Here is a 27,567-nt window from a genome sequence, read left to right as displayed (position 1 = left end):
GCGACATTTTAAGGATGGTGGTGAGTGACGATAGTTCAAGGTCATAAACTTACCATCTGACTTTTAGGTCTTACGATTGCTTATCTTTAATGGTTGAAAATTCAATCATTAAACATGAAGGCAAAAGTGATTTAAAAGTGAAAAACCAGCGTTTTAATTTTTAAAAGTAATGCTATATAACAAAAAAAGACAAACTGGTAAAAAATAAAACAATAAAGATGTCTTTAGATGAAAAAACGTGCACTATTCGATTGCACTTCATTTACCAAAGTTAATATTACCCTCAAATACAATAATCATCAATCATCACATTACACATATCCTGTAGATGTAGGTATACGTACAACATATTCCTGAACACAGACGTTCCAATTTTTGTCGAAACAGCCGGGCAGTGTCAGTCTAGAAGGTCTTATATCTTGTATCGGCTATAAAACCCACAGATATCTGTAGTCTGTGCCGCATCCTGCTTTGCGCCATAAACGTAGACTCCGTCATATATGTTTTTGTTTTGACAGATGACTTGGATTTCTCTTCTTGACATTATCAATTTTATAACTTGTAACATAAGTGACCTTATCCGACTGTATTTTTCAGCTCCTGCGCCGTTACCTTGTCGTGATAGTGTAATCTTTATTGAAAAAACTTATCTTTACGATTTACAATTTTTCCAGTTGTCACATTATTATTTAAAGTAATAGTGAAAACAGTCGCCGTTTACTTATCATTTGTCATTCGTTGGACTGTTTACTACAATATTTAATATTGTAATATTTTAAATGTCACATCTTCCTGCAACCTTTGTGGAGGGATTTCACGATGAAGAAAGTGTACTGAAGATGAAGTATAATAGTCTTGGATCTACAGGTCTCCAAGTTTCGGAACTCTCTCTTGGCGGTGGCGTTTTCAGTTTTTTTTACGAGTGAGTTATCCATTATGCTATGCGTTTTTGAAGTTCATTAAATTTTATGAAAATTAGCACGATTTTAATAATGTCTAACGTTGGAATATTATGTTGAACTTTCATCGTTTGAAAAAAAAATTGTAGTGAAATGATTTACAAAACAGCGCAATTAATATAAACTGTTCCTTTCATTTATATCCTGGACACTTCGTTATCAAGCCTGATGCGAGTGTTTAAATAATTAAAGAACATAATCCAAAAAAATATTTGTTACCACTTAGAGATTATCAATATTTATTGTGCCTAAATTTAAATATTTGGATCAGAGATGGTTTCTGCTAGGGGGAGCAAAGAGCGCAACGCACTCACAATAGTTTCAAAAATAATGTGTTTAAATTGAAAATTTCTCAGATTTAAAATTTACACTAAAAATGAATTATGTAACTTGGTAGACATTATAATAATAAATATGTGCATCTCCCTTCCCCTCCTTATCCTCTCTTCAAGCATCCTTATTCTAATCCCGCCCAATTTTCAATAACTTACTGTTCTTAAATTATTTTTTTTGAATTCTTTGATTATTGAAAAATATTTACGAGTACCTACATTAAAATAACATTTTTATATAAAAATATATGCATATGCATAAACTTAAATGTATTTATTTAATACGTAATATATTAAAATATTTAGACTTGACATAAAATCGAATAAAAAGTGGTTGGAATCGTCGCGCGTCGTAGAAAACATTGTCATATTAAAGTTCATTTGTGATCCAGTGCCAGAAATTGAAGAACATTCAGACCATATTAAAGGTAGGTATCCATTCCATATTTCTATTCTTTCTCAAATATTTCCCAATTCACAAAACTGAATGAAATTCGATTTTCATTTACAGTCTCCCTTTTCGTTATCTTCTATATATTTTATTTTACTAACTTTGTATACTTTGTGGAAATCTGTTATTAGTTCTGAGTTTATAAACTATATCTGTTCGTTTACTATAAATTGTATGTAGAACTGTTAGTTTCCCAAATAAAATAAAATAAAACGATAATCGAAAAAAAACTGCTCTCGATTGCTAATTACCTTATCTTTATCACATACAATATCAAGTACTCCTCTGCGCCACCGGCAACATTCCTACTGCACTGACTGTACTAACGTAGCATGGAAGAGGTGCAGTAAAAAACCCTGCTCTCCCAGAAATTTAGTTTTGTGTGGAATATAGAGAGAGAGAAGTATAAACTAACCTGAACGGTGAAACAAAACATTTCAATGATACTTATGTGCGATATTTAGATTATCTGGAACAATGCACGACTCAATGACTTGACCCAAATCTTCTTGAAGGATAACGAATTGTTCTGAATGTTTATTGCATTGTTTATACGTGACATATTCCTACGCAAATCACAAGACGTCACTCATTTCCTTTTGCTATATAATAAAAACTTAGTGTTTTTTTTATATTCAATTCAGAGATTATTCATTATTATTATATTATTGTGTCACATTTTGCTTGCAGAAAATTTGATGAACAGGAAGCCATAAATACAATAAGAACCGCAATACAACGAGGAATCAATTACATTGACACAGCACCCTGGTATGGTCAGGGGCAGTCTGAGATAACTCTTGGGAAGGTAATAAAACTAATTTAATTACTAACTTTATTATTGTTTTTAATGAACACATTTCTTTCAACATGTTGTATTAATTTACGAACTTTTAAAAAGTAATTTATTGCCTGCATAAAAAACAATACACAGAAGTGGCTAAATCCTAGGTACAAATATAAATTTTTAAACAGTGTTTTTATGTGAAAACACACAAAAATGTTTTTATATAATATATAAAGGTACTTTCTAACATAAATTGAATATATGTTATGATCAAAAATAAACGGGAATTTGGCTAAAAAACACAAAATTTAAATTTTCAATATTTTTTTTACTATTTCCTTTAAAATACTTGCCATTTGCGACGATACATTGATGCCAACGCTTAATACAATTGTCCATGCACTATTCATAGGCCTGTAAAGGTATGGCCTTGAGCTCTCGCAGCGAATTCTCTTTTATGGCATCAATCGTCTCAAAGCGTGTTCCTCTTAATAGCAATTTTAGTCTTGGGAAAAGAAAAGAGTCAGACGGGGCCTGGTCTGGAGAATACGGTGCTTGGCTGATGGGATTAGTTGAATTTTTGGCCAAAAACTTTGAAATAATCACCGCTGTATGAGACGGCGTTTTATCGTTGTGTAAAATTTTGGGACGAGGGCAGTGACGCGTTTCATACCCAAAACATCTCAATGATGAGATGCTGAATAACACAGCAAGCTTTCAGATTGGTACGCATACATTTTTTAACACAATTTTCTTTGCCGATTTGATGTTTTCTTCGGTACTTAACGTTGCTGGACATCCAGTATGTTTATCATCTTCTAAGCATTCACGAATATCTTTAAACCTCTTATACCATGCATATGCTCGTGTTTTCGACATACACGATTCTCCAAAGGCTTTATTTAACATTTTCAACAATTCGGCACACGAAGTTTCATTCGCAACACAAAATTTGAGGCACGCTCGTTGTGTCAATTTTTTATCCATTGTAAAAATCACCACAAAGCAATTTTTTGACTTTGACGCTGACAGAATACTGAGCATCCGATCGCTGTCAAACTTTGACAGATTGTCAAATTCAGTGCTGTCAACGTGGCTACAAAATAATACCGATTGGTGAGACGCGGGCATTTCAAATTAGAAATTTTGTTTATTATATACATAAATGATATTGTCGAAACATTAAAATATTCAAAAATAAGACTCTTTGCAGACGATGCCTTAATATATATATCGGGAGAAAATTATAAAACAATTATGGACAGACTAAATCATGATCTTAATAGTGTATCACTGTGGCTAAAAATTAATAAATTAAAATTAAATGTTAACAAAACTAAATATATGAATATAGGAAACAAAAGAATAGAAATTACACCATCAATTGTAATAGAAAATGAAAAACTTAATGAAGTCACTGAAATTAAATATTTAGGTGTAATGTTGGATTCAAAACTTACATTTCACCAAAACGCTAAGATGGTAATAAATAAGATTGCAAAAAAAATATCAATTTTGGGAAGGATCAGAAGATTTATTGATAAGGACTCCTGCAAAACTATTTACAAAGCAATTATTGAACCACACGTTAACTACTGTAGTAGCATTTTATTTTTATCAAACAAAAACATAGATAAACTAACTGTATTACAAAATAAAGCCTTTAGAATCATTTTGAAAAAAAACAGATATACGAGGGTAAAGTCGATGGTAAATGAAATGAAATTATTAACATATAAACAAAGAATATTTTACAATACAATGATATTTGTTCATAAAATTATAAACTCTAATGAAAAAACAGAATTTGGAAAAAAATTGATCGGAACCAGCATGAACACGATCACAATACTAGAGAAAAGAACAAAATTAGACTTCCATTTAGGAAAAAGGCAAAGTCACAAAATTCAATTTTATTTAAAGCAATTAAAAAGTATTACGAAATGGAAAAAAATATTTATGAAGAAAAAAACATATCAAAATTTAAAATAATGGTCAAGACATATGTGATAAACAATTTATAAATTAAATATATTTTCAATGTTATTATTAGAACACACATAACAATATGTATGATATGTGTGCCCAACTTTAAGATTTAAATAAAAAATAAAATAAAAAAAATCCCGTTCATTTTTGATCATATGGTATGTATTGAATAAGTTGTGGTTCCGTGGTTGTGTCGTGGACTTACGGATCAGAGGTCTAAGGTTCGAACCCCTCTATTTCACAACTTTGTTTCCATTTTCAAACACAGTTATCTCTTGCTATCTCCCAAAATTCGCTGAAAGTCCCAAAATTGAAATACTTTGATAAATCATTAGAATACAAATATTTATTTTTGTGATATTTTTAATATTAGAAAAAATACTGCGCCACTTAGACTGTGCTATTTTCATTACTTTTTATAATATCTTAGCCCCTTTTAGCGGTGATACACTTTGCAGTCCTTTTAATACAACAATTGTTTTAGAAATGTATTTAATTATTTTAGGCACTCTTAGGCATTCCCCGTGAAGCATACTACATCGGAACAAAAGTAGGAAGATACGAACTCGATTACAAACTTATGTTTGACTTTTCCAAGGAGAAAACAATATCTTCAGTCGACACAAGCCTTGAACGACTCGGTCTACAGCACATAGATATTATTCAAGTACGTTTACCACCTCGTTTGGAAGAATTATAAGTTTTTTTTATTTCTATTTAGTCAGATAATTATTCCGATAGCATTCTCTCGGTTATTACAGTGTGTTAAGTCAACAGTTCTGACAGCATTGTAATGTCTTATCATCTTTGTGAATACATCCACATATTTATCTTTTACTTTACAAAAACCAACAGACGGAAGAAGGAATATGGATGTTCAAACATGGGCAGAGCGGCAAAAGTTACAGTGTGTAAAGTGATGACATAAACCAGTCAAAAGATCATAAGCCCTGTAAATGCCTAGACTTCCATATTCCTTCTTTTAAAAGTTCTCCATCTTTGTTAAAATATCTATCAATATACCATATTTTTTTAAAGATCTAAACCTAAAATGATTTTGATTCATTTTATACTAAATTTTCTTAAACTAAGCAGTTGGTAATTTTGTAAAAATTAATGATGCGTAAGAGTGATTATCTTACCTTTATGTAACAAAATTGATCAAGATATTTTGCTGTGGTTGGTGTACCAATGCAGTGGCTTATTCACAATGACAATTTAATTTTCATAATATTTTTTTCTATCAAAATATATTTTTTTAAATTTACTCCCCAACGATTATAGAGAACCAAGTTTAAAATTACCCACATGTTTTAAATTTGTGTCATAAAGGGCGAACAATGTTTTTAGCTGATAAAAAAATATTTATATGTTTCAGTCCAAACATAAACATTTAAAAACATATGTTATTTAGAATTTTTATTTAATTGAACTATGTCAAATAAATAAAATATTTTATATTTTTACGCCACACATTGAGTTTAATATTAATAGGAACACAACAAGTTACTATGGGTATTCAGAAATACCAGAATAGATGACTGGTAAATTCAGTATATATTTACACTTAATGATGGGTAATTCTGAATACCGGAAACTTGTGTGAAGAGTAAAAATACAAAGTGTTTTATTTATTTTATATTTAAAACAATATTTGAGTTTGTCCAAATGTTCGTAGACAAAAGACTGAATTTCAACCCCTCGGGAGTCATTAAGATTAACAAATTACAACAGGGATGGAGAATACCTTAAATAAGGGAATATGGAATTCTAGGCATTTACAGGGCTTATGACCTGTCATTGGGTGGTTTAAGTGGCCACTTTACACACTGTGTAACATTCACTATTTTGCCTTTGTTTGAACATCCATATTTCTTCAGTTCTTCTATCTGTTGATTTTAGTGAAGTTAAAGAGCTGAAACCTTTATTGTTGTGAAGAGATTTATCTGACTGAATTATTTCACATACTAGGCAACGCCTGAAAACAATTTTCCAATTTTTAAACTTCCTCTTGGACCGGTTGGTTTCATTACAATATTTGAGTTTGTCCAAATGTTCGTAGACAAAAGACTGGATTTCACCCCCTCGGGAGTCATTAAGATTAACAAATTACAGCAGGGATGGAGAATACCTTATATAAGGGAATATGGAAGTCTAGGCATTTACAGGGCTTATGACCTGTCATTGGCTGATTTAAACAGCCCTGTAAATGCCTAGACTTCCATATTCCCTTATTTAAGGTATTCTTCATCCCTGTCGTAATTTGTTATATTTAAAATGTTATTCCACAAAACAAATGCCGAAACATAAATAATATATGATGATATTTTTTATTGTTTATTTCTCTTTACAGGTTCACGATATTGAATTTGCACCATCTTTAGAAATAGTTCTGAATGAAACATTACCAACTCTCTCCAAAATTAGAGATGAGGGAAAGGCAAAATATATTGGCGTTACAGGATATCCACTATCCATTTTAAAAGAAGCAATTTGTTCAGCCCCGTTCCCTTTGGATACTGTACTCACTTATGCTAGAAATACACTTATAGATAACTCATTGAATGATTATATTTCCTTCTTTCAGGTTTGTATGTTAACCAATTCTTTTAGTGAAATAGAACCGGAACCCCAAACAAGTGTTTTTAACTTGATGGCCGCTCTTGTGTGGAGATAAGTCAGTAGTGTAGTGGTGTAATTAATTGACCTACCATATTTGAAGTCCTGACTTCGATTTCTGAGAAGATTGACTTGAAAAAGTTGTTAGAAAGGAAGTTTTCACTGCAAACTTTTATTGTCCCTGAACTGGCACAAGAAGCGTAAGACTGATCACCTTATCTTCATATAACACATGATAATGCCGCGTTTGTCACATAAATTTTTTCCTACCTTTAGTTGTCTCGAAATGTCTCAAGTTTGATTCGCAATATGGTTGACATGAAATATTTTTTATTAAAAAAAAAAAAAAAACTTGCATTCTTATGATTTACCTAAATATTTCATTTAGAGGGCCTTTTTTAACGAGTTGTAAATAACTCACCATTAGAAAATGCTTGGAGGAAGCTTGGTAGGCGAACACACCAACCACATCACTACGATGTGGGCTTATCTCCACTCGATTTTATTTCAGGATTTTTATCTGAAATCAGAGACACTTGTCCAAGTTTTTTGTTCTATTTCCCACACAGGACTGTGCTCTTCAGACACGGGCAAAACATTATGTTCAGTATTATTATTATCATATATAGTATATCAGTTCTTTGAAAATTGTGCATTTGATATTTTTCTATATTTTCCTTATATGAATACTTTAGAAATAATATATGTACATATGTATTTATTATTAATATTTGTTTCATATTTTTCAAAAAAAAATGTACTGAGAATGCATAGAGTTTTATGTTATCATAGTTATTTTCATATAAATGAATTTATAATTCGATGGTAAAACTTATTTAATTACGTACATAAACAAAATATTAATGTGCATAGAGCACTGCATTGGTACACCAATCACACTGTATCTTGATCATTTTTGTTACTTGAAGGTAAGATGATTAGTTTTACGCTTCAGGTGTCAGTCTAGGGACTAAGAAATATTCTAGAGTAAAAAAACCCTTTTAAATAAATATTTCATGTCAACCATGTCGGGAATCGAACCCGAAACCTCTTGCATAGTAGGTACACGCGCTGATCATTACACCATCAAGTGGACAAATACAGTTCTGTTAGTGAAATGGAACCAGAACCCCGAATGAGTATTTTTGGAAAAGATGTTAATAAAGCTTAACTAATATAATAATCCATATAATAATAAATTCCATTGAATCACAGACTTTTTTGCTTCAAGTGGTTTACCGCAAGAATGTTGATTCAACATCACTCAGTATGATACCTGCTGATTTTTAGGAGAAAAAAATAGGAGTCATATGTGCAGCGGATCATTGTATGGGCTTATTAACCAGTATCGGAGCTCAGAAATGGCATAAAGCACCTAAAGATGTTAAAGACAGATGTGTGGAAGCAGCTATGTATTGCACGGTAAATTATTTTACAAAATAATATTTGAGTATGTCCAAATGTTTGTTGATAAGTAGTGGATTTAATTCACCGGGGAATTTTAAAGACTGACAAATATTTTCAACATAGTTCTTCACCTCACCGAGAATTATTATATACTAACTTAAATAAAAAATTTATTCAATGGAGTATTAAAAAAATACTAATAACTATTTTAATATTTATAATCATACACAATCAACTTTACTGTCAAAATTATGGTTGTTGTCATTGTATGCATTTATGCTGGCCTTTTAGTATGAACTATTATATCCTCAGAGTAATAATGCGCCAAGCTATACACGTCATTTTAGATGCGATTTCAAGGTTAACATTGCTATTTTCGAGTAAAATTTGAATCGACCTCTACTCGATAAAAACTCAAACTTGATATGGATGCCTAGAACGGCCCTGACTTATTGCCCATATTTGACTGTCATTATCAACAGTAAACATACTTTAATTCACAAATTTATCACCTAAATGGAGAAAAATCAGTATCTGAAGTAAATATGTTGACATAAGGAAAGTTTTTAAGCAACATAATACACGCATCGGGACAATAAATGCCAAAAATCAATGTAAATCATCGGAAAATATTCGGAATCAATTACCTGTGAAAACTGACTCATTTAACACCTTTGACGCTCCTACTGCTGCAACCAAACATACTGCAATTCACCATAGTCGATTTTTATTTATTATAACGTAAATATCCAAGTTATTTACAAACAAAGCTAAGTATAGCTACAAAAGCATCCGATCGAACCGTTATGTTTATGTTGTCACATAAAACAAAATGGCCACCAATTACTTGCCAACCAACAAACCAACATCGCTTGCGTTCTATGAAACATAGTGATAGGGCTTCTCTTTAGGTTACGCATTAATACTCTGAGATTATATCATGGTTTTAACTGTGTTTTAGAAAAATCCCTGTTACAATTCTAATATCAACAATATCATGTTATAATCATAATTACATATAGTTTATAAGTGAAATAAATTGTTAGTACATAATTTAATCCAAAATTATGCTATTACCTGTAAAATTTGTGTAACCGTATTTTAATATTTATGTGCAATTTTTTTTCTGATTATAGAAGCAGGAAGTTGAACTTGGAAAATTAGCATTGTGGTATTCAACTGAATTAAAAGGAGTTTCGACACATTTAGTTGGAATGAACAGAATGAAAATTTTAGAATCTAATATGTCTGTATTTTTTGACGGTTTGACTGGATTAGAAAAAGAAATCCTTAAAAAAGTCCAAGAAAAGTAAGTATAAACATAACAGTATTTAAATTCCATTGATTTGCTGCAATGACAATGCACAGAATCTTTTTTGAAAAAATCAATATTCTTTAATTTATCACACTGTGTTATTATTGTGTACTTTTTTAATTGTTATGCTATTGTAGTCTAAGAATCTAAGATTTCTCCAGTTTTTATTATTATTTCAACAATAAAAATAAAAATTATGCTCTAAAATAATTAAAAAAAACTATAAAGGGCCTTTACAGTTTGTTTATCTCATAGAGCAAGGTGAGTAGCCTTTAATTTGTAGAAACGTATTCACAATCTATGAAGGATTGGCTCGGTCAAAATTGATTCCAAAATTCCCAATTATCTAAGTTTGCTCTGCGAGAACTTTGTATTTAGTACTTCGGTAGAAGCAAATCAATTCAACAGTTCCCTGTTTAAGAATTGCTCAAAGTGATGAATTTTACTACAATTCGCACATGCATGCACTGGAAAATGTTTTTGTGTGAGAAGTGCTCTCATATTCAGAAATTTATTACGAATGATTGTTGAACCCATTGCAGTTCATTATGGTTCTTCTTCATCCTTTTTATAGATCCTAAGGATCTGTTTGTGCCGCTAATTTCTCTTGGAATGTTGACTGCCAACTATCGCACCACCTCTTTGGGGGTCTACGTTGAGTTGAAGTGTGATACGTACAAGTCTGTCCTCCGCCATTCTGTTGACATGTTCATTCCAGTGCGGTCTTCGTTGTCTTTCCCATCTTACAATATCCTCCATACCGCATGTGCTCCGAATATCAGTAATTCTCATGGGGTCTAGTAGCGTGTGTTTGGATCGGAGAGTTCGCATCTCAGAACTTCTCAGCCAGGATTTTGTCTTTGAAGTGTCTGCCCTTACCTCTATTTTGTAGGCGGCTGTTGATTTGACACATATTTTGTACATTCTCTTTTGCTGTCTTGTCTCATGTGCTTATTTCTCCACTTGGTATTTCTGAGGCACCCTGATATTGCTGCAGGCTGGTTAATTTGCTTCCGAGTCTCATTGTGCAAATCACCTTTATGATTTTATTATCCACAACTAGTTAACTTCTCACCGGGTGAGGCTTTTGGTTTTATCAGTGGATATTTCCATGTTGTTTGCAAAGTCAAGTGGAGTTTATGAAGCATTCTTCGGAGATCATTCTTGGATTCTACAATTATGATGGCGGCATTAGCGTAATATAGAATACTGATCTTTTCTCTACCTAGTCTGTAGCCCAGATTCATGTTGACCACCTCTTCAATTAATCTATCTATAATCAGATTGAAAATAGATGGACTGAGGCTATCTCTCTATTTTTTTATTTTTTTTTGCACCACAACAGGCCAGGAGGCCTAATTACAGTGGTGAATTACATCACAGAGCACCCAGGCTTGAGAAAAATCACATTTTAATTTTTGTGTTCTCACCGGGAATCGAACCCGGAACCTTCCGTGCGTGAATCAAGCGTCTTGACCACTACACCACGGAGGCCATCTATTGTCTGATTCCGACCGGGCTGTGGACTGCGCTCTTGAATTTGTCGTCTACCTTAATCCTAGCTGTTGGTATTTGAATCCTGTACAACTTTTATTATGTTAGAGGGTGCTTATCTATCCTTACCAACAAAATAATTATACTATTACTTTTTTATAGTAAATTGTTTTCCAATATCATTACCTTATCCATACCCAATGGTGCATAGGCCACTGGTTTGGTACACCAACGGTTACATGGACCCAAGATATCACTCTTATGTAACCATATCAGAAACGATACTCAAGACAATAATAAATATATTCATTTGATTTATGCGTGTATAACCTTTGTATATAATATTTTATAAGTAAATTTAAAAGGAACATTATTCTGTATTATAAAAAATAATACAAACATTGTAAAAGTATAAATAGATCAAATAAAATAAAATAAATTTATATTTCAGATACTTCAAATCTTTGAATACCAGTTGGGAAGGGGTAGAAGTTGAAAACTACTGGAATCATATTAATAATAAATGAATCTTATTTTTTATGAGTACAAACATAATATAAATTATTAAAACAGGGCTATTTGACCAATGTAAATTTAATATCATTATATCTGTACTTATGATTATGAAAATTAAACTAAATATATTGTAATTTGGTTTTTAAGGAAGCTAAATAAAAAATGTGTATTAATTTATTTATTTTTAATTGACAGTTAAAAATTTTTTAAATGGAAGTTAACGCTATTGCTAAATATTTCAAACCTGAAATTTTGTTTTGAATGATTTATAATATTATTATCTGAGCATATTACTAACAAATTACTTCATGAACAAGATATAAATAATCACAGTAAATTGGTTTTAACAACGTCAACAAATTATACTAACTGTAAAAGTGTAAATCGCATTTTGAAAATGGCTGATTTAATGCTTTCAAGATCACAGTGAATTAGTTTTCCCATCTTTAATAATAAATGGTGTAACTCCTTTAATCGTTGACAAGATTCCCATTCCGTGATGAGTAACTTCTTTAATTAACAAAGCTAAATTGGAATGTAAAGGGTTCGCTTCAACTGACTTAATATTAATCAAAAGTTTGCAGATTCTTTTCTTTCTCGATTGAGTGTGCCACACAAGTACTTCTGTACAATTATTAGCTCTGGGTTCAATATCTACCAATGAGATATTATTGTTCCTTAAGAATTGATCTTCTTCAAAGCCAGCTTTAAAAGGCATTGACGCATTGTGTTTTAGAAATTGCAAATTGATGGCAAAACCTGCCATATCAACCGGCCATATTCTTTTAGCTGGCCAAGAATCAAAAAATCCAATCACCTGAAAAAGATAATTAAAAAGTGGACATTAATGTAATAGTAATCATAACTTAGTATTATTATTTTAGTTCATTTGTATAGCACCATTGATGTGACTTCGAGGGTGCTGAACGATAAATATTCTAACATTTCTTACAGTTACAGAGCATAGGGCGGTTGGAATTTTACAAGTAGTTCCTCGTTTACAGTTCTAATCGAAACACTTAATAGTTGAATATATTTTTTTAATGAAAATGGGGGGCTAGAACTCTAATGGCCCATGCACTCTGTAGCTACAAGACGTATTGTAATCTAGCTCCCATCTGTAATTAAAATTTAACATGTTTGATTATGTCCAAATGCTTGCAGACTGGCTGGATTTCCTCTCAAAAATGTTTTCCCTCTCTGTTGAAATAAATTAAAAAATTTAACATAATTATTAAAAACCTTGATTTGAGCATTAAGCGTTTTGACTTAAAATTAATAATTTACAGATAGGAGATATATTACAACATGTCCTGCAGCTATAAATCACATGGAAGGTTGGTATTTAAGTATTAAATAATTTGAGAGTATTTGCTCCCATTTGGAAGAGTGCCAAACGTCTTGCAATTACATAGCAAATGCAATTCTAGGAACATATTACAACAGAGATGGAGAACATTTTAGAGAAGGAACTAAGTCTGGGCATTAGGGCTTATAACCTGTCATTGGCTGGTTTATGTAACCACTTCACAAACTGTGTAACCATTCTGGCTACGTTTGAGCACCCATATTTCTTCCATCTATTAATACTTGTGAAGAAAGAGTTAAAACCTTTATTGGTGTGGGTGAAAGTCATCTGACTGAATTGAAAAATCACATACATACTATGCAACGCCTGAATAAATAAAAAAATATATACTTCTTGGACCAGTTGGTTTAATCAACAGTATTTTGAGTTTGTCCAAATGTTTGTAGACATGGACTGAATTTTACCCCCTAGGGAGTTACCAAGATTTACATTACAACATATATGGATAACATTTTAAAGAAGGGATTCATATTTCCTTCGCCAAAATTTTCTCCATTTCTGTTGTAATATATTGAACGCTTACTAGGGGGTGAAATACAGACCTAGTCTATAAAAATTTGGACAAACTCAGAACATTGTTGAAAAATGATTTTAACACATAATTTACATAAGATTTATATTGCAACAGGTCAAATATCATTACTCTAGGTCAGTGATGGGTAACCTATGACACACGTGTCAGAGGTGACACGTCAAGACATTTTGGGTAACGCGCATCATTTACGTATGATCATTGCCAGAACGAAAGAACGAAAGAACGAGCGATGCGCTTTCTTCGTGTACTAGGCTTACTTCATTTCTCTTTCATTTACTAAGGCTGCGAAAATTGTTAATATTCCTAGATGTGACACGGCACACGGGCAAACCAGGTTTTTTCATATTTTTGTCATGCTGAGCTAAAAAGGTTTCGGGCGCTATAAATTCAGATATTTTTCAAATTTGTAATATTGTTATGATATATTATAACGGGGATAAAAACTAGTTAACAACCTTTCCCAGATGAACAACAGGAGATGATACTCCATATTCTCCAATGAGTCCAACAGGAAACATGGATATCCGTTTGGTAGTCCTTATTTCTTGGAATAATTTAAGGTCGAATGTATTGTCATCGTCCCCAAAGTACACAATTCCAGTCTTCATGTTCTCGTGGATCCACCAAAGTGCCGCCCTCCTGTTGGATACACCTCGAGGTGGTGTCGTCACTCTGCGGTAATATTCTGGCATTGGACTTGTCAAATGAGTGTATGGAAGTCCAGATCGCCTAAAAAGTACATGGCATAGAAATATTTTTTTAAGCAATAATATAATAATTGCAACATTAAATCTCTACCGTAAAATTTATATTTAATTATGCATGTTAAATTTAGTAAATGGCATAGTACTAAATTAGGTATGTTTATGGCATTTCAATAAAATTGTGATTTTTATTTCAAAACCGTTCAAACAACTTGCATGAATGTATTTATAATGCTCGGATAACAATTTCTATAGATTTTTAAATGCTAAAAATATGGATATCGGCACTAATGGACAGTTGTCAGATTTTCAGCACAGATAAAAAAAAATATATATAACAGTTGGGCTGAAAAGTTCGTAGGCTGACACAACGATGGCGTTACTAGAATTAAATCCATATGATTTTTAGTTAGATACCTTGAAAGATACATGTATAAATTTGACAGCTGTCGGACAGTTGGTTCGTGAGATGTAGCATTGTGAGTGAAACTACTTTTGTTATTGTAAAAAAAATGGATAAAAAAGAATTTTATGTGTTAATGAAGCATTGCTTTAAGGCACAAAAAAAAACACGGTTGAAGCCAAGGCTTGGCTTGATAAAACATTATTCAGACTCTGCACCAGGAAAGTCAACCGTAGAGAGGTGGTTTGCTAAATTTAAACAAGGAGCTGGCAAGGTTATGGAATCAGGATTCTGGGATGCGCATGGTATAATATTCACCAATTACCTCGAAAAGGGCCAGACCATCAACAGCGATTATTACATAGTGTCGTTGGAGCGTTTGCAGGATGAAATCACGAAAAATCAACTTCATTTGAAAAAGAAAAAAGTGCCGTTTCATCAAGACAATGCACCGTGTCACAAATCAATGAAAATGATGGTAAAATTGCATGAATGAGGCTACAAATTGCTTCCCCTTCCACCGTATTCTCCAGATCTGGCTGGCCCCCAGTGACTTTTTCCTATTTGCAGACCGCAAAAGAATGCTCGCCAAGAAGAAATTCAGCACTGATGAAGAGGCAATCGCCGAAACTGAGGCTTATTTTAAGGCTCAAGAGAAATCGTACTATAAAAATGCTATAGAAAAATTGAATGCCCTCTATAATCGTTGTATCGCCCCGAAGGCAACTAAATTGAATAATAAAATCGAATTTTACCAAAAAAATGTGTTTTAATATGTTAGCAGCCTACGAACTTTTCAGCCCAACTATTATATACATAAGTATATTAACTCAAAATTATACAATGTATTATACTAGATTATAAAATAGATACATAAAAACTATACTAGAGTTCTCCTCTCGGCACAGATAAAAATATTTTATCATCTACAATTTTACCATAGCAGAATTAAAAATGTTCATGTCCTGTCTTGTTAGAAAATTCTGTGTCAAGTTAAGACTCTTCTATACTAAAATTTATAAATATCACGACACATCAATATACAAAATACATAATAAAAATTTTAACATATTTATTTATTTATTGTTGGCGGCCTGCGTGGTGTAGTGGTCAAGACGCTTGACTCACACACGTAAGGTTCCGGGTTCGATTCCCGGTGAGAACACAAAAATTAAAATGTAATTTTTCTCATGCCTGGATGTTCTGTGATGTAATTCACCACTGTAATTGGGCCTCCTGGCCTGTTGTGGTGCAGAAATAAATAATAAATATTGTTACATATTTATTACAGCAATTTACATTTAATTATTTATACAATAGGTTTATTGTGTAGTAAAAGTATATATACATATTTTTTTGTTTTTGCTGGTGAGTCATCTAAACTGCCTAACTAGGCATAGCTTCCCGTTCTAAGGCAGTAAATAATATATTTAAAAAAGTTATTTTTGTCATAAATATATGTTAAAAAAATAGAATACAGATAAGTTATTCAATAATACATGGTGTAGCAAAGTTGAAGTGATGTATCTAAAAAAAATTTTTAATTCTTCAATAATTTCATAATTGAATTTTGTAATTAATTTTAATAAAGATAAAATAATTCAATACAATAATAATGGTAATACAATATGCACAATATTTAATTTTATAATTTACTTAACAGATTAGTAAATAATTGTATGTGTATCTATAGTTTATCTTCAAGTTAAATAACTCCACAAAACTATCAGATGTCAAACGATCTTATATTTTTACATTCAAAGAGTGCTGAAAGACTGAGTAGTGCCGGTGAATTGTATACTTTACCCTATATAGACATATACATTCTGTCAAATAAATACTGGGACTGAGTAATTTGAAAGGCTCTCAGAAATTATTTCTCAGTTTTTTTGCTAAGTTGGCACAATTGTACTCTATATTGATGTTAAGTTTGAGCGCAATCTGTCATTTAGTTTGTCAGTAGTCAAAAACATTGGTTGTACTCAAATGCGTGTAGCGATTTTTGTCGAATGTCATTATAGCTCGAGAGAGCTTGCATGTCAACTAAACATCTCTCACAAATCAGTTCATATGATTTTGATTTTAGTGTAGTACATTGTAAAATATTTATTTAGAGATGATTTGAATTCACACTCTAGTTAAAAAGTCATAAGACACACATTCATTCTCTAGTCTCCATATCCGCGGTGCAGGTGAGTGAGAAAGATAGTTGGTTTGAGAAAGGTGACAAACAGGTGATAATACTAATATAAAAAATTATCATTTTATCTGTATTCAATCTACAATATCAAAACTTTTTGAGTCATTAGTATTGGATCAAATTTATCCAAAATTACTAGATTTGATAGAACATAATCAGCACGGTTTTGTGAAGGGTAGATCTACTGCCACGAATCTACTTCTGTACCAAAATTATATTGTAGAGGCATTTACTAGAAAAAAACAAGTTGACAGCATATACACTGATTTTTCGAAGGCATTCGATAAGGTGTCTCATAAACTTCTTTTAAGGAAATTGCAAGCGTTGGGGATAGAAGGTAAACTATTGGAGTGGTTTTCATGTTATTTACTTAATAGAAAATTACAAGTTAAAGTTAATTCTACAAAATCACAGCCATTTTACGCTTCTAGCGGCTTACCACAGGGAAGTCACTTAGGACCAGTACTGTTTTTAATTTTGATTAATGACATTGTTTCCATTTTTGAGGATGTAGAAGTTGTCTTGTTTGCAGACGACATAAAACTATATAAGGAAATATCAAATGTTAATGATTGTAAAACACTTCAGTTAAACTTAAATAAACTACGTAGTTGGTGCATACAAAGTAATTTGTTTTTTAATGTAAGTAAGTGCAAATCAATTACTTTCTGTTGTGAAAAAACCCTATTATGTATGAATACACTATAAACGATATATTGCTCGAAAGAGTGAGCGAAATAAGAGACCTGGGTATAGTGTTTAACGTAAAATTAGATTTCGTTAATCATATTAACAACATAACAAACAAAAGCATGAAAACATATTTATTGGACACTTTAAATTTAATTTTATTAGAAGATCGTAGAAAAAAAAATGACCTTTTTTTTATTTAAAATTTTAAATTCGGAGCTCGATTGTTGTGAACTCCTGAATCTCATTATCTTTAAAATACCTAATCGAGTCACTAGAAGTACGGAGTTGTTTGCAACAACCAGTACATACGTAGGTACTAACTATGCACGACACTCTCCGATTCCGCATTTACATTCTTTAGCCAACAAATTTACTTGTGAAATAGACATTTTTAATACGACAATTATCCATTTTAAAACGTTCTTAAATGCACTGTTTGAAACTAATTATTAATGTCGTAATAAAACTTTCTTTTTCATACAATTTTTTCTCTGTTTTTGATGTGTATTATTATTTATTATTATCTTTTTCTGAAATTGATGTATCAAATATTTTTGTGTACCAGATATTATGTTATTATCTTATATATACTTACTGTTAACTAATTTTTATTATTTGTTTTTAACAATAATTTGTTGATACCATTTTTTTATACTTATAAGTATATGTAAATGTATTTATTTTTTTGTTTAAATTATTTACAAGTTATTTACAATTTGGTTTTTATTTCAATTACTTTTCTTATATCCATTTTTTTTTTCTTTTTTACTATGTAAAGTTTCACTTTTTATTTTGCATGGCAGTATGCTTTTTATTGTTTCTACATGTATACAAAAAAGCGTTGTTTATCTTTTAAATTTTTACTCACTATGTTTGTACTTACCTGTATATTTTTTGTAAATGCCCCTTGGGCGTATTGTAAAAAAAATATAAAAATATAGCCCATTAGAGTCTAGTTCTACGTGTTGGCATGTAAATGTTTATTAAATCCAGGAGTTAAATTTGTTATCCTGCAATCCTCTAAATTAAATTCAAGAATTTTAACAAAGATGTGTTCACTTGTTCTAAGTTTGAAATTTAAGTTTATAAATATATATTTTGGAATAGATATAGGTATCAAGTAAATGTAAAATGGACATAATTATTGTAGGATTCTTCATACTGAACAATCATTTAAGCAATATGACATTACCTTAGGACATTATCCACAATAGGATTACACGTTTTCCTGTCATCTGCAACGATCCAGTGAATTTGTGGCACGTGCATTAGAGTATGACTCAGTCGTATCAACTCAGGAGTTTGTTCAGGTCAAGGGTATGTAGGAGTAATAAATAGTATGGTATTAAGAGACTCATCGCTGCGCACATTTTGTCTCAGGTCTTCAAAGTTCACTGAGCATACTTGAACCCCAGAAATATAGTCATCATTCTTATCGATGTATCTGAAACAATTCAACTTATTGCAGATGTGATGTAATAAAACAAGCACATTGAAATACAGTCCAGTTGATACGTGTTTTTTCAAATCTAAAACTCTTTACCCCAGTATGCTAGAAAATCTCCTTTTTTCAATACATCATCGGTGGGCATGCATTACCACCAATCTACAATTTTGTCAAAAATAATATTTTCATAGGGATTTTTAACTCTTATTAGACGTTTCCCTAATCATACATTACGCGTGGGACCAATAGTAGGTGAGCTTTCCGAAGAAGAACAGTATCCAGATCGGAGTAAACAATGTGTTAGATTTGATTTTCAAAAAAGTTTTTCATAGAATTATAATATACCAGAAGGCGCGTAGAACCATGTTTGCATACATCGCACTGTGTCATACATCGCACATGTCCAAGTTTACCCCCCCCCCCTGCAAGACCTCCGCACATGCGTAAAGTGGCCGCATAATGTTGCCAGACCGCGAACAATATATTATCATAACACAAATATAAGTTAATTTTGTGTTATGTTTTACCACAAAAAATATTTCACTGACTGGACTGGAAAAAACAGGTACTTACTTTTATTAGGCAAACGTAATAAAAAAAATTTACTTTAAACTACTCAAAACTATTCATTTATGAGTAGTTTAGTCGGCTTGAGTTTGATTCGCGTACGCGGTTTCTGGACTATTATAATTCTATACAGTTTTCAATATCTCCTGGAAAAAGTTGATTTAGTAGATTGACAGTAATGCACGCCGACCAACAATATGTTATTAAATTTTATGTGCTTGCATATTACAAAAATACGGTGGATTTATCTATACAATTTAGCCATAAGATGCATGAGATTTAACTGAAACTGGTATGGATAAAAGCACCATGTGGTAAAATAGTTTAATATTGATTTATAAGGGATCCCATATGATAGTAAATTTGCAAAACATTCGCTATTACAATAACAAAAGTATTTTGTGAAAAACCAGGAAAACAATGTTTCAATATTTAAATATAAATGATAAAGCATTCGCATAATTCTGGTCTCTGAAAAAGACTCAGTAGAAGAAAAAATACATTAAATTAGAAAATTTTCTAAAAAAAATCGCACAAAGTTCAAGAACGCCAAAGTAAGTGATTTTTGCTAATAGATTCTGCACTATAAATTTCAGTATATAGTTGATCGAGTTCTTTATTGTTCTAATAGCCGTACAAATTTTATTCTGATACAACAATTAAGATCGCGGTCTCTAATAATAATTTATAATTTAAATACATAAGGGCCTCGACAATCCTGACAGGCAATCAACAGGTTATTTGCGGATTACATGTTTGAGTTCAGAAATTTCTTTAATCATCAAAAGACAAACCCGACAATATTAACAATAGTGAATAATAAACATCTACGAAGGCTGCGTGTTTGAAATGAAGCCAAAAAAACAGAAGTTTAATTAGTTGTCTTAAAAGTTTGCAATACTCTTCTGCTTATGTTTTTTAAACTTAATTTTTAAAACGCAGGCTCTCAGTCTACGAAGAAATATAACTTCGTGCCTATCAAATTCCTTATCTTCAGCCCATTTCAAAGGGGTAATCAATGCTTCCACCCCTTCTGAATCGGGGTAATCCGAACGAACTAGCGATAAGCGAGGCCCCACTGTAATTTAAAAGATTTAAGTAGGAATAAAAATTCTTGCACTCAGTCATAAGCTAACTTTAATTGTGATAGTCAAGTAAAGGTAAGTATTATCATCTTTGCTACTACAAAGTATTGAGCATCCTGGCCATGTCTGAGAATACTCTTAATTTTTTTTAGTTTGTATTTGGAGATTTTCTCACAACAATCCAACGATCTATAATCAGTTCTCCCTTTGCCCTTTATGAACGCTGTTATCAAGGATTTTTGAGCGCGGAACAAGACGCCCCAAGAAATTACCAATGAAAACTTTTTCGTATCACTTATCAGATCTGCGGCAAATCACTCGAGGAGCTGTTGGAGAAGCTGAGTTAGATACAAGATGAGTGAAAAAAAAACTAGATATCACCACATTACACAAAAAGAATGATCCAATAGTCTGTGATTACTATTATGGCATTAGGAAGCAAAATTTTTTTTTTTTTCAGATAACAAACATAAATACAATATTACTACTGAATACAATTTTTACATTAATTAAATACATGTATTTACATTAACGATTCCCATTACGTAAAAGAAAAAAACAATTCTTGTGTACATTCTTGAATTTGAAATGAAAGATATCCACGTTCAAATTGGCTAGTTTGTAAAATGGCAATTTCATAGGTAAGCACATAATATATATATATATATATATATATATATTTTAATAACAGAGAAATACTTCAGTTCTTATTCTTTACTCAAATATTTAAATTTTCAGATCATTCCCTAAAAGTCATAAATAACCTGTGCTGGAAAAATTGGAAATCGAGTTGTGGTAGAGTGGGATTTGAACCTCGGGCCTTTGGTGTGAGACCACAAGACTTCCACGGGACCACAACCCGGCTCACCTATATAAAATATATACATTTTAAAACTACAATACTTTTTTAAACGCAAATAAATTAATGTGCAAGAGCAAAGAACCTTGTGATCTCTGGTCTGTGGACTCAATTCAACCCAATATTATAGATTTAAATTAATCTGGACTACGTAAAAAAAAAGACAAGCGTACACTCCATTAAAATATTTAATAATCTTTGTTTTATGTGTGTGTAACAATAAATTTTTGTATAAATCATTGTAGTATGCTTACTAACAAAAAAAATATTTGTATGTTTACTTGTTTTCCGACAGGAACTAACACATTAACATACGGTTATTAATCATTCGAACGCACCTCAGAGTAATAACGTGCTACATAAATAGAGATGCCATTTCGCTCTATTGCATAGAACAAAAGCGTAGCATGCTTTTGGTTTAACAAACGTGTAGCAGATGGTTTTGTCGCTGTGTTTGCAATTTTTGACCTGAGTAAATACAGCCCATTGTTTTGATGTGAACTATAGCTCACTTTGTGATTGATAATCCTAGAATGATATTTGTCCATATGGGTGGTTCTATAGCGGTAGCGCATTATTACTCCGAGGAACACACTGTACATATAATTATGCACAACCTTCCAATTCATAAAATTTTGGGTTAAAACAACATATAATATTTATCTGTCTAATCCTGTGTGGAAATCAGTTACTTTGTAATACATACCTCGCCACATCATCGAGTGATGAGTTCCAAACCAATAGTATAATCAAAATACTAAATGCTATTGCCATTGCGAATATCTTTTTCAAGCAAACAGTTGTTGTTGCCATTATTTCTATTGTAAAAATGTATTGAGGTAGGTAGCGCAACAATCGTCCTGGAATTGATTCAGATAACATTATTATATTGACAAATATTATAACAGAGATGAAGAACCTCTTTGAGAAGGGATTATGGAAGTCTAGGCAATTTTGACCAGTCATTGGCTGGTTTTGGTGATCAATTTAACACTGTATAACATTCACTATTCTACCCATATTTGAACATCCATATTTCTTTATTAAATATTCTTCTATCTGATTATTTTCATGAAGTAAGAGAGCTGAAACCTTTGTTGATGAAGTTTAGATTCTGATGAGACTGACGAATGCCTGAAAATACTTCAAAATTTGTATACTCATTAATAGACAAGTTGTTGCAACCAACATTATTTTAATTAAATATGTTCAAATGTTTAAGACAGGTAAGTAAAATTTCTAATGCATGTTCATTACTAGAATTCCCAAATGAACAAACAAGCTGCATGATATCTGCATGAGAGTAGCCCATTTCACACAAATTGTCCAAATCCCCTAGGCACGGTAAAATTAGGGTGGAGTGACATTAATTATATTCTTTTGAATTTATTTATATATACACAAAGACGCGCTCTATGATGTTTATTATTCTACAAAGGAGTGACGCTAAAACGTAGTGTAATGAAGAGGCTCGGGGGCGAAGCGCCCAACCAAGCTCCCCATCCATCGACCAGGGGTGGTATTCCAAACGCTCTCGCGTATTTACATACAAAATACACGAGAAAAACTGGATTCTCGTGCAGCAAGAGCGTTTCAGAAAAGCGCCCCTGGTCAGTACAATAAAATATAGCTAAAATATTTCGACGCTGAGTCCATGTTTCGCGGTTTAATCAAAATTATCGGTCATGAAGATTGTTGATGGTTTTAAACAGTTAGGTGGACGTTACGTAAATCACAAAATCTACTTATTTTATTTCAAGTTCATGTACCCCGCAGGATAGTCTATTTCATTGAAGCAAGCTGCAAAATTATGTTATTATTAGGACATTTTTTCAACAAAATGATTTCACTTAGTTTTTTAAAAATTTTAATGGCGTCACCTTAAAGGTGTTTTACCAGATACTTAGTTAATTTAATGATATTATAATAAATCAAAGCATTAAAAATAAGTAAGTATAAAGTAGAATATCTGATTTGGAATTCTGTTTTCTTCTATACTTTAGACAAGTGGTAATATAGGCACTCACCAAATTAAACTTTTGCTTATAGATATAGTATTTTAAGACCAACTTATTACATAAATATCAATGTTTAACGATAATATTTTAAATCGCCAAATCCTAATTCAAAATTGTCAATTTGATTTAATCCCTTATTTTTCTGAGCTTCAAGATAGAAGTGTGTCGCATGTGATCGAGACAGATAAGGCAGACCAGTTTAAAATCATTAGCGAATTTTAAGAAGTTAGTATCACTCAAAGATTACTTTTATTAATATAAACTATAAAATCACGCACATATTACACTGACGTCTAAAATCTAAAATCCCCAATATTTCACAATTTGACATCGGAGCAGTGTTACCAGTTACCTCAGGTCACAAAAATGTTTTTCTTCTTCGTTTTTTTAAGGCTTTTTCACCTCCCAACTGGAGAGTTCTAGCCAGTGTCGAATTTTCGTTTTTTCCCAGGAGACTGGATTTACCCAATACCTACTCGGTGTTGATTTACCTGTATTTTCCGAGCATAAAAATTATAAAAATCTCGGAATTAATTCGTGTAAAATCAGGTAGGTAAAAAAATTTAAGTGTCTCGATTTTCTCAGATAGAGCTACCGGGTAGCGCATATTCCAGGTAAATAAATACTTCAAAGCGGAATTTGATACGGCCCACAATGGTTGGAACGCCAAATCTGACTAATAATCGCTTGTGTGTTCAAGAAATGTGACTTTTTGTAATTTTTTTCCCCCCCTAACGAGAAGCTTATATTTAGGCCAACTTATTTTAAATGTTTGACTGTTGGTTTCGTCTTATTTTTTAGATCAACATACGATTTTTTTTCATGAAATGTCAGTCTTTTATAAAAGCATTAAAATTAATATAATTTCCTAAATGTTTTATAACACCGTTGTCTTTTAATTGAAATTAAATTTGACGTATAAAGTTAAAGTAAATACTTATCAGTCACAAAAAAAAACGTGATTTAAAAATATTTTTTGTTCATTGTTTTCTACAGAAACCGAATGAGTTCATAATGAAATTAGAGATAATGTAGAACTATTACTAGTTAATTTGAGTTATAGTAATAAACAATGTGGGATTTTCTAAAACGCTTTATTAAAATGCGTAAAGGGAATTTTTGGTAATATATTTAATGTCAACAATTCCTAGAAAATTTAAACCATCCTTTATGATCATATGCGTGCAGTTTAGATATTCGTCATTTGTGTACAATAGAGGAAACAAAGGATTCATAAGGAAAACACATAAAATGGGAAAAGATTATAATATATTAATAAATATGATTTATTTTAATAAAAAAATATGCCATTATTGCTTCCAGAATGATGTGTAATTAGGGGTTAAAGTTAATAACCAATCGAACGACCGATTCACGGAATCACATTAGGAATTTTTCCAAGCTTAAAACGCGCAATAATATGAATTAAATTAAAGTTATTATGCGTTTTTCAATCAAATTTGATAAAATAAAACAATAAATGATATTGCCAAAGTTTATTTAGATTATAAAAAAAAAAGACAAAGTAAAAAAAATATCTGTTGCAACAAAGAGGGAAAACATTTTTAAAAGGGAACATAGAAGTCTTGGCATTTACATTTCCATTTTTTACTTCACAAACGTCAACAGATGAAAGAGTTGAGGAAATATGGATGTTTAAAGACAGGCAGAATGGTGAATGTTACATGGTGTGTAAAATGGCCACTTAAACCAGCCAATGACAGGTTATAAGCCCTGTTAATGCCTACACTTGCATGTTCCTTCTCAAAATGTTTTGCAACAGTGCAACAAATTTAGATTTCAATAACTCCTTAGGGAGGATATCTAGCCTGTCTATAAACATTTGGACATACTCAAAACATTTTTACATTACATTTCAACTGCATACAATTCAAATCGTTATTTTTTGGTTCCTTGAAACTCTTCTAAAACTTGGGCCAAAACATTATTGTTTATTGGTGTAACAGGACTAGAGCGCCAAACGTCGAACAAAATCTTTCTAGAGATTGAGTAGTCGGAAAGGAAAACAAGAAATATTAGCCGCTGTGGCCCATGATGGCAGCTGTTTTTGATAGTTTTAGTAGGAGTAGTAGTAGATAGTAGAAGCGGAGTCTTGCAGAGAACAAAACTGCAGGTCGAGGCAAACTTTGTAATCAATTTTTGTTTATATTATTAATATTCAAAGCATTAACTTTGTGGTCCATTTTTTAATATTATGTTAATAAAATTTGTATAAAACCACTCACCGACTTATCTGTCTACCGGTTTCGAGACGTAACCCGTCTCTTCGTCAGGACAACAACACTACACCAACATGCAAATACCACTACACACCTTCACCATGCTAGATTTGCAAAAATATAAAATCGACGTAACGTAACATAATATTAAGCTTTTGTGAGATTTTTTATGAAACTAAACAAAGTCTGCTCCACCTCAAATCTCTATCATATCAATTTTATTTGTTAAAAAATAGTCTATTATAAAACCCTACATTATCAGTTCTGATTTGAAGCTTATTATTTATTGCACTCTTTTCTATTGTAGCTGATTGTTTCTTAGCAATTTATTTGATTGCATTTTAAGCTGTAATAGTTCAACAAGAATAATAAAGAAATAGTAAAACTCTGCAGTGAAATGTACCTATTAGTCAAAAAAATAATTTAATTAATTTTTCTTCTCATTAAAAGGTATTGCATTGCAATTTGAATATTTCTGAGTAGGTACAAAAAAATAGCGGTCCATTACCACGTGACGTATTCGACCAATGAGCGTCCTTTCTTCGATCAGTTAGGGGACATCGTAATATTCCCTCTGTTATTTTGCGGAAGCAGACGAGTAACAAGTCAAATTATATCCCTTTTAATGTTGTTAAAACTTATATTTCTATAAGTAAAGTAGAAATCCGGATAAAAAACGCTAGAAAAGTATTTACGCACTTAAATGAGAAGTTTTATGGTATAAAATATTGATTTGCAATAATATCCAATTCGTTACTTGACCTCGTAAACATGGCGTTTATTTTCACGTCGTAGAGGGTGTTCGTCGGGCGTGTGGAGTAATTTGGTGTAAATCCCGAAATTCAAGATGTTTCGCGAGTGAAATATCGTTTCCCGAAATCAGATTTTGCTCGTCAACTGGGCAATTCTACTAGCGGGTTATGTTTCCGTCCTTCATTGGGATTTTAGGTGAGTTTCTTCGCGGTTGAGTGGATTTGTTTTAGATCCGATATTTTTCGTTTCGGCAGTTTTTGACCGTCGGTATCATTTACAGATATCCAGTCATGGTGGGAAGTGCCCAGTATCGCACATTTCTGTTCCTTATTCCGGGCCGCCTTTAACTTGTTGGATTTCGATATCGAGGTAAATATATATATATTGTGTACGATATGGAAGTGTGTACAACGCATATTGTGACTTCGCTCACAGCAGCAAATATAATCCTTTAGGATTGGGAGTAATCGCTCCACTTCCTGAACCACGGAAGGTTCGGTTCTCGACGTTTTCTCATGTTATTTTAATGGCGTTCTGAACATCATTTTCTCGAGTCGTGTTACTTGAGCGCCGACCTATTTTTGGAAATACTTATTTTATTTCACAGTTTGACATTTGTTCGTCACAACTACATTCAATATGGAATCTTTTGTATTTTATGTCATTGTTTGAGCTCTGTAAATTATTTGTCATTCGATGCTAATATCGATTTATTTTCTAATTTTGTTTTTTAAAGCAGGTACATAATGTTTATAAAGACAACAATAGAGCCTTTTGTTGTTGAATTGCATCTTATGACGTTTTTAGTTTTCATAAAAGTTGTTT

General features: G+C 31.8%; 3 protein-coding genes across 4 annotated transcripts in view; 2 read left to right on the top strand and 1 right to left on the bottom strand.

Annotated features, from left to right (window-relative positions):
- The first annotated feature begins 360 nt into the window (after positions 1 to 360).
- LOC148280029 (uncharacterized) lies at positions 361 to 12,000 on the top strand. 2 transcript variants are annotated; one of them, XM_088229018.1, is made up of 7 exons: positions 361 to 922; positions 2,433 to 2,550; positions 5,024 to 5,185; positions 6,872 to 7,105; positions 8,428 to 8,559; positions 9,681 to 9,853; positions 11,805 to 12,000. In XM_088229018.1, the coding sequence occupies exons 1-7, from the start codon at positions 780 to 782 to the stop codon at positions 11,878 to 11,880; spliced, it is 1,038 nt and encodes a 345-aa protein (XP_088085144.1). In that variant the 5' UTR covers positions 361 to 779; the 3' UTR covers positions 11,881 to 12,000. The 2 variants fall into 2 exon arrangements, 1 of the variants encoding a protein (XP_088085144.1); XR_015822720.1 differs by having other exon boundaries at positions 381 to 922; positions 6,872 to 7,337.
- Positions 11,929 to 24,100, bottom strand: LOC148280028 (galactosylgalactosylxylosylprotein 3-beta-glucuronosyltransferase S-like). The gene is made up of 5 exons (XM_088229019.1): positions 23,759 to 24,100; positions 22,438 to 22,591; positions 18,966 to 19,217; positions 14,229 to 14,502; positions 11,929 to 12,686 (listed from the first exon to the last, which is right to left on the bottom strand). The coding sequence occupies exons 3-5, from the start codon at positions 19,040 to 19,042 to the stop codon at positions 12,291 to 12,293; spliced, it is 747 nt and encodes a 248-aa protein (XP_088085145.1). The 5' UTR covers positions 19,043 to 19,217; positions 22,438 to 22,591; positions 23,759 to 24,100; the 3' UTR covers positions 11,929 to 12,290.
- Positions 24,101 to 26,756: 2,656 nt separating this feature from the next.
- dikar (CECR2 histone acetyl-lysine reader dikar) overlaps positions 26,757 to 27,567 on the top strand; it is a 38,156-nt gene continuing 37,345 nt past the window's right edge. Inside the window, exons 1-2 of the mRNA XM_088229016.1 lie at positions 26,757 to 26,937; positions 27,023 to 27,111. Of these exons, the coding sequence (XP_088085142.1) occupies positions 26,910 to 26,937; positions 27,023 to 27,111 (117 nt within the window). The 5' untranslated portion in view covers positions 26,757 to 26,909. The remainder of the gene's footprint in view (positions 26,938 to 27,022; positions 27,112 to 27,567) is intronic.

This window comes from Micrasema longulum, unplaced genomic scaffold, assembly GCF_059751315.1.
Source record: "Micrasema longulum isolate JH-2025_06_02 unplaced genomic scaffold, ASM5975131v1 h1tg000629l, whole genome shotgun sequence".
NCBI lineage: Eukaryota > Metazoa > Arthropoda > Insecta > Trichoptera > Brachycentridae > Micrasema > Micrasema longulum.
Note: the sequence above shows the minus strand (reverse complement) of the source record. Positions and strands in the feature narration are given on the sequence as shown.

Coding starts and splice junctions, on each gene's coding strand:
- LOC148280029 (XM_088229018.1), top strand. CDS start 780: ATGTCACATCTTCCTGCAACCTTTGTGGAGGGATTTCACGATGAAGAA. Junction 923..2,432: donor GTTTTCAGTTTTTTTTACGA/GTGAGTTATCCA, acceptor TTTTGCTTGCAG/AAAATTTGATGAACAGGAAG. Junction 9,854..11,804: donor CTTAAAAAAGTCCAAGAAAA/GTAAGTATAAAC, acceptor TTTATATTTCAG/ATACTTCAAATCTTTGAATA.
- LOC148280028 (XM_088229019.1), bottom strand. CDS start 19,042: ATGCACGTGCCACAAATTCACTGGATCGTTGCAGATGACAGGAAAACG. Junction 14,503..18,965: donor ATTGTGGATAATGTCCTAAG/GTAATGTCATAT, acceptor TGTACTTTTTAG/GCGATCTGGACTTCCATACA. Junction 12,687..14,228: donor CTGTTGTTCATCTGGGAAAG/GTTGTTAACTAG, acceptor TATCTTTTTCAG/GTGATTGGATTTTTTGATTC.